The sequence below is a fragment of the Zonotrichia leucophrys genome, chromosome 3, assembly GCF_028769735.1.
Source record: "Zonotrichia leucophrys gambelii isolate GWCS_2022_RI chromosome 3, RI_Zleu_2.0, whole genome shotgun sequence".
Lineage (NCBI taxonomy): Eukaryota > Metazoa > Chordata > Aves > Passeriformes > Passerellidae > Zonotrichia > Zonotrichia leucophrys.
The window spans coordinates 73,370,447-73,383,266 of record NC_088172.1 but is presented as its reverse complement, the minus strand read 5'-3'; the positions used below and the strand labels follow the sequence as shown (position 1 = coordinate 73,383,266).

Sequence of the window (12,820 nt, the reverse complement as noted above, 5' to 3'; positions counted from 1 at the left end):
GCCCCAAGCAGCTTGAACTGTGAGTTTAGCATTTCAACACCACATCAGTTACCATCAGTAGGTCAAGAGTGTGAGTGTCACCAACTTGCCCAACTGTAGAAAGTGTTGGTTTAATTAAAAATTAATTTAAAAATTTAAAAAAATTAATTTAAAAAATAATTTAAAAAATTATATTTGCAGGAGGTAATAAGTATGTGCCTCAGTCTGCCAGGAAGGTTTTCTACTCATTATTGGCAAGTAGACAAAAGGCAAGTTCCCCATTCAATACTGCACTCGCCACACCATGGCAGTTCACACTGCTGTTGTGGTGCAGTAGAAGGAAAGATGACACATTTCAAATAGTGCATGGCTGAGAACAGAAGCTGAACAGACAACAAGAATAGATTTTTCCAGCCAGTCCTGATGCCTTTTATTACCACATGTTTGATTAATTTTTAACTATCTTAATTAAAGACACTCACAAAATACATTAATGCAATTTCTCCTGCAATTCAATACAGAAACATTAAAAAGGACCAGTATTCTGACTGCATAGTTTAAGTATAAGAACTGTTGCACCTTTGGGTTACATATCTATAATTCAACATGCAGGTTGAAACGTGGGCCCTGAAGAACTATTTCAGTTCTGTTTCAGTCCAGTGACTACAGAGGAACTTAAAACAAACTAGAAACTATATGAGATTAAAACAAGGTGGATGATTGTTTCCCCTTTCCTAAAACTATTAATCTCTCTGGATTAGAAAGAAACAAACTCAGTGTAATGCACTGGGTTTTTTGTTACTGTATAAATTGTGATCACTTGTTTCCAGCCTGGAATATCACCATGCAAACTTGTTTTTCGTGCTGCCAAAAAGGAGTACTGGAAGATTAAATTCTTTCTAGTTTGAGAGAAAGCCCACGTTTCTGAAAGTGGTAAGGCATCTTGCCACAACAGGCCGAATTCCCAGTCAGGGAAATTCCACTGAATAGACCAAGATAAGAAAGAGATTAAAAACCCCATAGTATTCTAGTAAAAATCTCCACCACTCTTCTGCTCATCTTTTCTTGGTTGCTGCTGTTCACTAATTTCTTTAATTGGATGGAATATCTACATGACAGCCATTAGACTCCAGTTCTGTTTATTAGTGCAAGATCATTTCATTCAATTTGCTTAATTACCAATTATTATTATATATTATTATATCTTATTATAATGATGCTATAATGTCTGCTGTGAACCTGTCTGTGATTATTTCCTTGTTATTGTCATTGCTGCGCAAAGAATGAGAACCTGTAAACATTCACGGGAGAGTAAAGGAACAAAGAATTTAACTTTGCCCAAACTGAGCTTTCATTTAGAAGTGGATTTATATGAAATGGTGGGCTGTGATAGCAGAAATCCAAATCAGAGCCAAAATAACCCTTCATGTCCTTGGTAGTTGCTATCCCTGCCATGAAGCAGTTCCATTCCAAGTAATGAGAGACTCCATTATTAATACAATTAAGAATTTTACACATTTTAAACATCAAATGAATTCAAAAACATTACAATAAAAAGAATGTAAATGTTAGGAAACTAATCTCAAGAGATGAACTGCATACTAATGGGATCTTTTCACAACTGAATGACAGGCTGTAGCCTGTCACTGAAAGGATACCTTCTTTTGATTTTGGATATCTCACTTCATTTACAGCATCTTTGACTTCTTTCCAGGCATGCTCTTCACCAGCCAGTTTCTCAGCATCCTGGATAATAGAAACAAATGCATATAATGAGAAAAACAGTAAAATGACAATACGCAGTAATGATGAAAAAACAGGGTTAAAGGATTTAACTGTTAAAAGCTACTTGTAGAAACTGTATTGCTGTTTTCTATAAACACAAAAACCCCATTTCATCTGGAATTCATACTCAGCCTGTTTTGCAAGCAAATGAGATGATATAGAGAAAAATGAATGCAAACTTGGAAACATTAAATACTCAAATCAGATATTAAGTTTGCCACAACCAGAAGAATTAATAGCCTGTTTTTACTATCAAAATGCATTGAGAGATCAAATTCTTCCAAAGACCTGCTACCTAAGACTTCCCTTAAGCACAGTGTAGAAAGGATTTAGCAAGTAATTTTGCTTAACCACATGGTGATTATACAGACAAACAGTGGGAGTTTAGCTTCATCCATTACAGTTATAAACATGAAGTTCCAGGAGAAGTGTACAACTCAGAAAAAAGCTGAACTACCAGTTAAATCATTACTATTTCTTCCCTACTCCATTGGATGCTACAAACAGCTACATTTTCCTATCACTTTCTCATAAAGGAAAAAAAAAAGATTAATGGCCACAGCAGTAAAGAGAAAGTTTCCCATTTCAGCTCTCTAGCAGTGACTAACTGAACCTTAGGCAAACCACTTCGAACAAATGCATTAAAGAATTTACAGACACAGTTAAGCATCTTGTGGGATTTCCAAAAGCATCTAGTTCTTCCATTTCCATTGCTACAGAACTAAAATACCTTTAAAACTCGGGCCTGTAATACACTGCAGTTCATTACTGCTTTCCTCTTATAAAACACCCTGCTACTTTGAATAAGAGGGTTTTTAAAGTGCAAAGTCTTGCAGGAATATTTTAAATTCAGTTCTAAAAAGATCAGTCTTCAGCAGGAGTAGAGGTCTGCAGAGGAACAGAGAAAGTGTGCTAAAATCTTACCAAGCACTTTGTAACCAAGAGATGCTCAGCAGGAATCACAGAAGCACCTCCACTGAAAAGCCCATCATCTGTAATTGCTTAGAATTGCATCATTTTCCTATTCCACTGCTCCCCATTTGCCATAAATTCAGAAAAAAAAATTTGCAGTGAGAATCAGCACTCAGTTTCACATTCAATTTGCAGTTTTGTCTTTCCATCTGCTTCATGAAACAGCAGACCTCTGTGAATTCCAGGGATGATTAAATCAAGATTTAATCAAGGTTGTTCTCAGCTGCCCTACCTTCCTGTAGGGCCTTACAAGGGGGGCAGCCTGACCCCACTGCATTCTGAACATAAACTCCCCTTATAATCAGTTCTCTGAATGAAATGATCACCTGGAAATAATTTTGTGCAGAGCTGAATTTGCCACCAGAAGGGATAAGGTAAATTTTAGGACAAACCTGCTCACACCACAGAAATTTTATCAATACAGTGAGTGAACCTGCCCAGCCCTCTTCCCACTTTGCAGCAGGTGGACACAATCTCCTACTGCCAATGTAACCTCTACTTATTTTTCTGGGACTACATGTAGTTCTGAACACAGCTGATTAACCTGAAACAATCTCTTTAAAACGCCTTCATGGGTCAGGTGCTACTCATTGACTGATCTAAAAAAATAAATTCAGACTATAAGATACTAATAATGACATCTGTGAAATCTTCCATTTAAGGTGCTACCAAACCAGAAAAAGTGTTTTAAATTCTCTTTTCTCACTAGCCCAAGTATCATTCAGAGTGTTTCTCTAACATGTTGCAAACTTAGCAACTAAAACCTCGGAAGCATGGGAATTGAGAGAGATTTGTAAGTGAAAGAAGGAAAACAACTATGCAGCAAGGCCAAAGACTTAGGTCTCAACAGCAAGACTGATGGATGAATGACTAAAGTGTTCACTCAGAGGAGATTAATCTTTCTCTGTCTAGTGCAGCTTTTTGAGTTCCTGTTGTCTTCCGGCATTTAATTAGCAGCATAAAGCAGGGCAAGGTTGGGGGCTCCAACCTTCACTCTAGTGCACAGAGTTAAGTCAACACTGGCTTCATATTCAGGTAGAGAATAAAGACAGTCTGCTGGACCAATAACCCCCAGCCCTCTCCGGATTCATGGTCTTTATCCTTTTTGTATGAGAGTTTAGGATGGAGAGATCTGGGCAGGATGCCTGGCTCTGGGAAAGATTTAAGTCACAGGTTTCAATGAGATGTTTTCTGTGTTCTTAAGATGAGGCATTTTAGGGATTGGCTGACATAAGAACAAACAAAGATTGTGGGAACTCAGCACATCCCTCTGGATGTCCAGAGTTGCCGAGAACCCTCTCGGGGGGCTCAGAGACCCTGGCATGTTGCCCGGAACACCTGGTGGCTTAATTTTGATTCTTCCAGTGAATTGCCACCTGTGTATGAGGATTTGAATGGTGCAAAAATAATGTATTTACAAGGTGAAAATATAGATTTTAGGGTTTTTGGTAAAAGGGTTATGGGACAAGATGGAGGAATCAGGGCGTGTCTTGTCCTTCTTTTTTCTTCTTGTTCTCCATTTTCTGCTGTGATGTTGGCACTTGGGGATTGGTTTAGAGTAGAAGTGCACTGTTTAACATCGGTGATGGGTATTGGAAATTAAAAGTAAATATGATATACATAATTTGTAGTATATAAAGACGACACCACCTCAGGGATGGTCAGAGTGCCTGTGGCTGCCTTGCTGAACAGATCTCAGCTGGGCAGAAAGAAAATTTTGTAGATAAGAAATAATAAACAACCTGAAGACCAAAAGGTGAAGAGTCCAGACTTGTTCTTCGGAGCGTGGGCTGCCTCAGAACCATCCTACGTGTCTTGGGGCAGAGACCAGACAGCTGACCCGAGAAAAGATATGACTAGCTTGGCATTTTACACTTCTACTGCTCTTCAATCAGATTTCCACACATGAAAGGAGTCCTGTCCTTTCCTAAATGCTCTAAATTCAAGCTATGAGGCTGTTTCCAAACAGGCAGCCAAGCAGGGGCTGCAAAACAACCAGGAGAGGTTGTCACTGGGAACACTGCCTTCCAGCCTAATAAGCTTTCTCCAGGTAAGTTGTTTCTCTCCCTTGGAAAACACCTTCAAAGTCATGGCCATGCAGTATGATTAAGCCAGTTACAAACACAAAGCTGCCTTGGTGTTGGAATTATGAAAATAATTGACATGATTAAAAGTTATACTGATTTTTTTAAATTCAGTCTAAGAGCGTGGTCATAAGAGTTATGAAGATACAGCTTTCTGTGGGGTAACATCCTTTCAAATATCTCTTTTGAGATCAAGTTCCCAGTCAAACCTCCAGGAGTGCAGAGCTGCCAACAGTAAAAATGGACTTTTTTCATTTATAGAAAAGAACACCAGCTGAAGAAAAAAGAGGCTTTTGAAAAAGAAGGAAGAGCTGGCAATTTCTGCCTAATTATTTTCCTTATTTCTAACTCTGACACTAAACACAAGAGTTTGCTTCTCAGAAAAACAAAATATTTTTCTCTTGGTCCAAAAAATAATTAGACCAGATAATCTAGTCACAAAGCATTAACAAAAGAAAGAGAAACAAGAAAACTGGAGAGTATCTGATGAGGACTGCAATCTGTTTGAAGACTGGCCAAATATAAAATGATCTGCAGTTCTAGCTTTAAGTGATAGGAAGTTTTATTATAAAAGCATCATCTCCTGAAACAAGTACAGACATCAGACACCACAGAAATAAGCATTTGAAAGTAATCATCTCTTTCATTCTCCAGTATTTCTATCTAAAAATTACTTCTCTCTCTATCTTTTCTGCTATTTGAGTCCTGAAGACATTCCATCCTTAATGGAACTGTCCTTAGAAAGGAGTGTGATCTACAAAGTACAGATAAATGCCTCTCTTGCCTTCCTGTTCCTTCACACCACTCCTCTTCCCCCAGTTACTCATCTGCTTCTCATACTTCCTGAAAGTGCTCTCTGCATATTAATATCAGGCACCACTTCTTTCACCCACAGTGTTAGCAATCACTGTTCTTTGTGATCCCAGCATTAAAAATCCTGATTGCTAAAAGATTCCCACATGGACAGCGTGTCCTCTGAGAGAAGGTATTTCTCTTACCAAAACAAGAACATGCTAACCAATAAGCACCATTGTCCTCTCCCCAAAAGTGCTCCCACAGCCCCACCACTGCTCACCTGTTATGCACTGCACCTCCAAAACCCTCCTGACCACCAGAAAGATTTATTAAGGACTAGTTCTCCTTTCACATTTAGGTTACAGTATAGTTATGAGACATGGATTTTGGTCCTCTATACAAAGTTCATCTTTCTCCTTATCATAGGTGGGGGTAGAGAAACAAGCCCCACATTGTCCACCCAGAGGAAACCATGAAGCACTCCTCACTTCCCTTCAGAGAAGGGAGAAGTGGCAACAGGAAAATCCAAATGGTAAATAACCCCTATACCTCTTTTTCTCCTTCCCAGCATTCCTCCCATTTGAAGTATGTCCAATGGCATCTTCATTATTTGCCTGTTTTCAGTATTCAGCTATTCAGTCCCACATAGGCAGAAATAAGCAAAGCTTTGTAGGAGGCATTGGACTCCCAGGCTGCCCTGAGACAAGTGAAAAAGCAGGACTAAAGCTTTCCCTGACCAGTATCTGCTCTTCTAAATATACAAATGGATTAAAAGAGCGCAATGCAAACAGCAAATGTCAGTTTTACAAAGGATAAAAACATATAAACCATAGCTCAAAGAGAAATTTGGAGTCTAACAAGAAATATGACTGGATATGGTATTTTTGCAAGACTGAGAAATCACAGCAAATAATAATTTTTTTCTGAACATGAGATCTATTTCTAAATAATAATAATGATAATGATGATAATAATAATAATAATAACAATAGTCCTGTGTGACAGCAGCAGATAACTCTGTTCTCTCTTTTTTGTGGAAGCTTAATTTTTAAGTTTTCTGAATTGTAATACTTTAACACCTTAAAAGTTGTAGATACCTCTAATACCTAACCATTTCATGGAAATTGTTGCACATTGTATATGATTGCTTAATTTTTAAAAATTTCTAAAAATTTAAGCAACTATAGATGTGTATTTGAACAAAACAGAGGAGCTCATAGACATTTAAATTAGGGCATGACATTTTGGAACAGATCTGATATAATGTACTCTGAAAGCATAAATAATGATTTTTAATTTCTGATTCTATTTTAAAGTGCAGGAGCTACTGCATGTTTGTTTCCAGTAAACTCAGTAACTCATTGTTTTATGCTAGACAGCAAAGAAAAGCATTAAATGAGTAAAGACACTGCACATCTTCTGAAGTTTCCCTTTCAGGAAGATGAAGAAAAGTCAGTGAGAAAATGTGGTACACAAGCTGTGATATTGCAGCTATACTAAATTTCTGCCATGAGTTCTTCAGAGCAAAAAGGGCATGAGGGCCTGCCAGGCAATCACAGGTGCAGGCAGCTACAGATACAGCAAAAGGAAAAGCGCACTTGAGCGCTTCCTCAAAACAGCTGGGGTCATCTCCTATGAAACATTTTCTGGATCAAGTTTAAACCCAGAATCAAAGACTTCTCATCTCTTAGATTCTGAGGGCTGCGGTTTATAGTAGCCTGCAGTTTCAGCTGAGAATTCACTCACCTTCAGTCCTGTGAATGTACTTCATTAAGAACTACAAGTATGTGAAATTATCAGCACACACAGCCCTGTTGTGATTCAAGATTTACAAGGGATTTCTGAAGTTTTAAAAGCTGCTTTGCCCTGCTCCATGAAAAATAATGCCAGGTTCATAAATAACAGTTTATCCTCTGCAACCCACATAAGGTTGACCTCACCAGAAGCCTTGTGTTTTCTGTCACATGGCTGGGATGGGACATATGGCAATTCCAAAGGTACTCTATTTGCAGACAAAAACAATGCTGTGTTCCCTGTAAGGCTCTTAGGAGGGGATGGGCTTCAACTTCTGAACAAATTGAATTTGTACTTTTTATTTTTGAATTCTCAGAGTAAAACAAGACACATTAGAGCTGGACGCTGTATTGAATCTGTGCAGTTCATTGCTCAGTATTAGGCAGGATGCATTCCCTCACACAATCAATACCAGCTCTTCATGGATTACTGCCTCTGGTGTCTGGAAGTGCATAAGAACTGCACAGGTTAGTAACACTGTACATCATATAGATATTATATTATATTATATTAATTATATTATGTTATATTATATTATATTATATTATATTATATTATATTATATTATATTATATTATATTATATTATATTATTTAAGAATTTAGCAGTTCTTCACATCATTCATATTTAAGTGCTCTACTTAGGCATTGAGATCAAGATGAAGGTCTTCCCACACTCTGCATACAAGTAGTGCAAAAAGACAAACACCTTCACAGGGCAGTATGAATAACCTTCCCTTAACATTATCCAATTTAGTTACAACATTATTATATTTACACAGAAATTTAAAAGTGACATCAAAAACAACTGTGAGAAATTTATTAAAATGAGATGCTTTCAATAAAGAAAAAGTTAAGATCAGCAAGTCTATTTTAAGAAGTCAGTTTAATTTAATAAAATTAAATAGGACTAAGATAAGTCCAGCTTAGATTTAGTTAAGCCAAACTGTAAGGTAGGAGAAGCAAACAGAAAAACAATTCTTAACCTCTACCGCTGCAAGTCCAATATCTGCCAGGTTCACAATTCTGCACAGCAAAAAATAATAATCCCATTTCTGTCAGAGTCATACTCCATTCTCCTTTACTGCAATCCCATTTCAGCTATTAATTTCTGTGACTTTTTTAGACACACACATTTTTAAACAGCCTTTTCAAAGATCACTGCATCTGTATTTTGTATGATACACAGGCAACCTCATAAATGTGAAGAAAATTTTATAGTGAAGAAAATGGACATCGTTCTTCCTACTGACTCCCTTGCTATATAGATTCAAGATTATAGATTTCCTTGCCAGAGGAAAACACAATGTTTTCCGCTTCTTTTGTGGGTGTTCAGACACCCATGCTGAGATTCATTTGCTCAAATGTAGATTTTGGGCCACCCTTCTCCATGACAAAGAAACACTCTCTGGGTGCAACTTGCATTAACCTAAAGCAGGCTTCTAAAATATGTCAGATGAATAACAGTCAAAGTGTGCTCATTTTTCTCCATTTTTTCCATAAAGAAAGTCTAGAGCAACTAGCCCAGATGACGACATTCATCCCGTAGCTGTCTGATATGTGGTGAAACAAATCATAGCCATAGATTCCCCCTTTCAGATGTAGAACACCCTTGCAGTGGTGCTGCATTATATTTCAATAGGTCCAATTTAGCAGCAATTCCAGTTATTCTCTATTATTTATCTGTTCTCAGAAACGTTTATTATTCTCTCAGCCTTTGTCATCCATTAATTTTACTGGCAATGTTTTTGCAATTACTTTCATTTCATTCATGAAAATGTTGTGTACTCTACAAACAGAGTTATTATGAGTACACTTTGGAATTATTTCATAAGCATTATCTATAACTGATTATTATGGTGATTTAATATTTAAGTGTGATGTCAGAACAAACTTTTAGAGTGTATATATATTTAGAGTGTGCATATAAAAAAGTTTCTGTAGTAAGAGAAAATACACCCAAAAAAGCTCAAAGTTTTTATTAGTCTCGAATATCAGAACCCAATGGAACTTTTTTAAACCCAATAATGCCCCCAGATCAAGTGTTGTTATTACAGCTTTTCTGTTTTACGTCTACCCTTTGTGATAAAAATCTCAACAAATAATATTACAGACAGCATTTTCTCTCTTGAAAAGCAGTATAAAAGGATGCTAGGCTACTTAGCAAGAAAACACAATAGTATCTAAAGATAGGTCTGTCAAAATATAATAAATACACAGGGCTAAGCAGCTAAACTACATCATAGCATCTTGCTACCTGGAGACTCCTCAAATAAAAGGCACATGTATTTAATGCATTCTGAAGTCATTTCAGTTAAGTGTGAGTTATTCTGGTTGCTGAGCAAAACATTTACCATATATATTTTTAAACTAGGTCCCTTACAAACTACTACTCTTTTCGGAGTCATACTTGCCTATCTTTATGTCACACACAGCTCAGGCCCTGGGGATGACTGACACTTTGCAGACCCAAGACCTCAGTGCCTACCCCCAGTCAGGATGATGAGCAACAGGACAGTTTTGTGTCTGTGGCAGCACTGCCTTTATAAATCTCCCTCTGTCAGGAGCTTAGGGCTGACTGCACAATTCCCATCCAGGCAGAAATAAAAATTGATTGGACAGTGGGAAGAACAATAAATAGAAGTTCACTATTTATCAACTCATAAAAACCAGAAGTGAGGAAAAGCAAAGGAAATGACTTATAGCTTAGCAGGAGTGAGAGAGGGCCTTATGCCAGATCACCCAAAAATTCTTGTCACGTTTGTAATTCCATCGTAATTTCCAGCATCAGTACAAAAACAAACCCTGTGTTAGTTCATCTACCTGAGCAAGGATACTGTTCAGCCTAATCCCTAGCAACAGTGAGACTGGTATTTCACAGACTGTCTTAGACATTACACATTTGTCAAGGCAATCTCTAGGTCTCTCAGCACACAAACTGACAGCTATAAGGCAAATCTTCTTTATTCCTTAATTCTGCAACCTGTGGAGATATGAGAGCCACTGAGTGCATTTAGTGGCTTAGAAGAGATTTGTAGGTACAAAATCCTCGGAATTTTCAGTTATTCACAAGGAATAATCCAATCCACATTCATCAGTTCACTGAAATATGCACTTAAGTTTAAAAGCATATATAAATCCCATTGAAGTTAATATCTATGCAAATGACTGAATACTTCACTAAGTAGAAGTGTAGTTACTTGTGAAGTTCAATATATGCTTCAGTGATCTGAAGAACTTGTGCCCATTGAATTATTGGTTCTCACTGAAGATACACTGACATAAATTTAGATACTATTTTTGAACACTAATATCAAAACAATTTAATATCTTAATGCATGAGATACCACATGATAAAATTGTAGCTATAGTAATTCTGGTTTTTTAATGTATACTGCAATGTAAAAAAATAGTATTTACTTCAGCATGAGCTTTCTGAATGAATGGGTGTGAAATACAGGAGGCTGATGGTTTAGGAATAAACATGCAACATGATTAAGATCATACATAAATTAATCCACTCTACACTTTAAAACATTTGCTGGATCTCAAAATTCCTAGAGTACTGATAAAAACTGGTTGCCTAACTCACTAGTATGCTTCTTGAATATTTAGCATCAGTACTCAATTCCACACTCTCCAGTCTCCAAGTTTTTTAAGGTCATGAATAAAGGAGGTTGAATTAATTTTTTACAACTGCAGCTCCCTGAGTGAGTACAATACCTGGAGTTTCCTGCTGTAGATTTTTGACAAAATATTTGACTTCTGACTAGATTAATATTAGTTTAATATAATCAAAGAAGAAGTTTGCAAATACTTAAAAAAGATTATGTAGAGTGTTTTAGTCATTTCAAGAAATTCTTACGAGAATTATTATTGAGTGTCCCCTAACTAACACCAATTTAAACAGCAAAGGCTCTTCAGCGTTTAAGGGAAGCAGCCAGAAACACTCCATAAGGCAAATGAGTGCTTGAAACAGTTTCCAATATCTTTTGGTTGTTCTCATTTGATAACATGAACATTTTGTTCATTTTCACAAAAAATACGAAAGAAAGTGAAAGGGACATTCTCTAAAACACCATAATGCCATGAAAACTATTATAAGACCCTTGAATATTTCTCAGGGCCTTCATTTACTGTTTGGATAGCTCCCATGCAGCTGGCTCCTGTTGACTGCCAGTGTTAGATGTATTTACACGCCTCAGCATTTAATGATGATGGGTCAAGGTGACTCAAAGCAAGGAGAGGTAGCCTACATCCCAACACCTGTAATGAAAATTAGACATCTTACCTCAAAACAACTGTTCCTGGGACCTGATGCAACAACATCATTTGGTGTTACATAATCTACACTGGATTTCCATTTTCAAAAACAGTCCACAGCACCATAAATCTATTTCTTTATGTCCTGATAAATACTCTCGTCTAAGTACTTCACTCATTGCTTGAAAACAGACAAACTGTCCTAAAACATTTCTCCCAGATGGATGAGTGCCGCCCTTCCAAAAAGCTACCTCAACACTTTCTTTGTAACATTTCTTTTGCAGGTCAGGGTTTGTGGCAGGGAGAAGCAGCTCATTTCATATAGACCCCCACCTTCATTAACCAAATACAGTGTAGTAGCTACAGAACCTCGCAGTGTCTTTCTCCACTACACAAAATATCTAGAGATTGAAGCTACTGTATTATTAGATGGTAGCTGGAATCACATCTAAAGCACTCAAAGCTCAGAAGGATTTCTTTTGTGCATGGGAATGATGCAAGCCCTACATAAAGCTATACACTTGAAATACTTTAGGAGTAAAAATTTTGTTGTCTAGATGTTGTTAAAGGAAGTGCAGGAGCCTTAGTTTATATCCAACACTAAGACAAAGATTCACACATAATCAATATGATGCAGCAACAAGTTTTTCTTAATGGTGGTGTTCAGATGAATCTTGGGCAAAATTGTGATACAGTGTTTTACTACAGACCCCAGTTCAAACCACTGCTAATGGTATAATCAGCATGTTCCATACCATACACTGAACAATCCCATGGAAAACAGCAGGACATCTTGCAGTGGGACAAAAAAATTACCCAGTTGTCTGTAACTCTTGTGGCTGGAGTACATAGAGCCTTCTAAAGCCTGCTGGCTTCTACACACACAAAAGTTTCTCTCCATGTCTCAGAATAGAGCTCACAAATACAAAATTTATAACTACAGCTTAGTTATTGCATTGTTGTGACATGAATTAAATTATAGCAAGAAGCTGATATGGCACATTGCTTATCATAGCAATTTTTCAAGCCAAAGCATTTAGTCTGCAGTTTTACAGTCTCAAAAGTTATAGGCTTCCTTGTTATTCAAATGAGCTCATTCTTGCTTTAATACACCTCAGAGAATATTAGTTAAGGACTGGAAATGATTTA

At 37.1% G+C, this 12,820-nt stretch overlaps 1 protein-coding gene across 5 annotated transcripts in view; it reads right to left on the bottom strand.

Annotated features, from left to right (window-relative positions):
• The window catches only part of SMYD3 (SET and MYND domain containing 3), a 395,552-nt gene that overhangs the window by 47,033 nt on the left and 335,699 nt on the right, over window positions 1-12,820 (bottom strand). For all 5 annotated transcript variants that reach the window (XM_064708804.1, XM_064708805.1, XM_064708808.1 and 2 more), the window contains one exon: window positions 1,638-1,725. In XM_064708804.1, coding sequence (XP_064564874.1) covers window positions 1,638-1,725 — 88 coding nt within the window. The remainder of the gene's footprint in view (window positions 1-1,637; window positions 1,726-12,820) is intronic.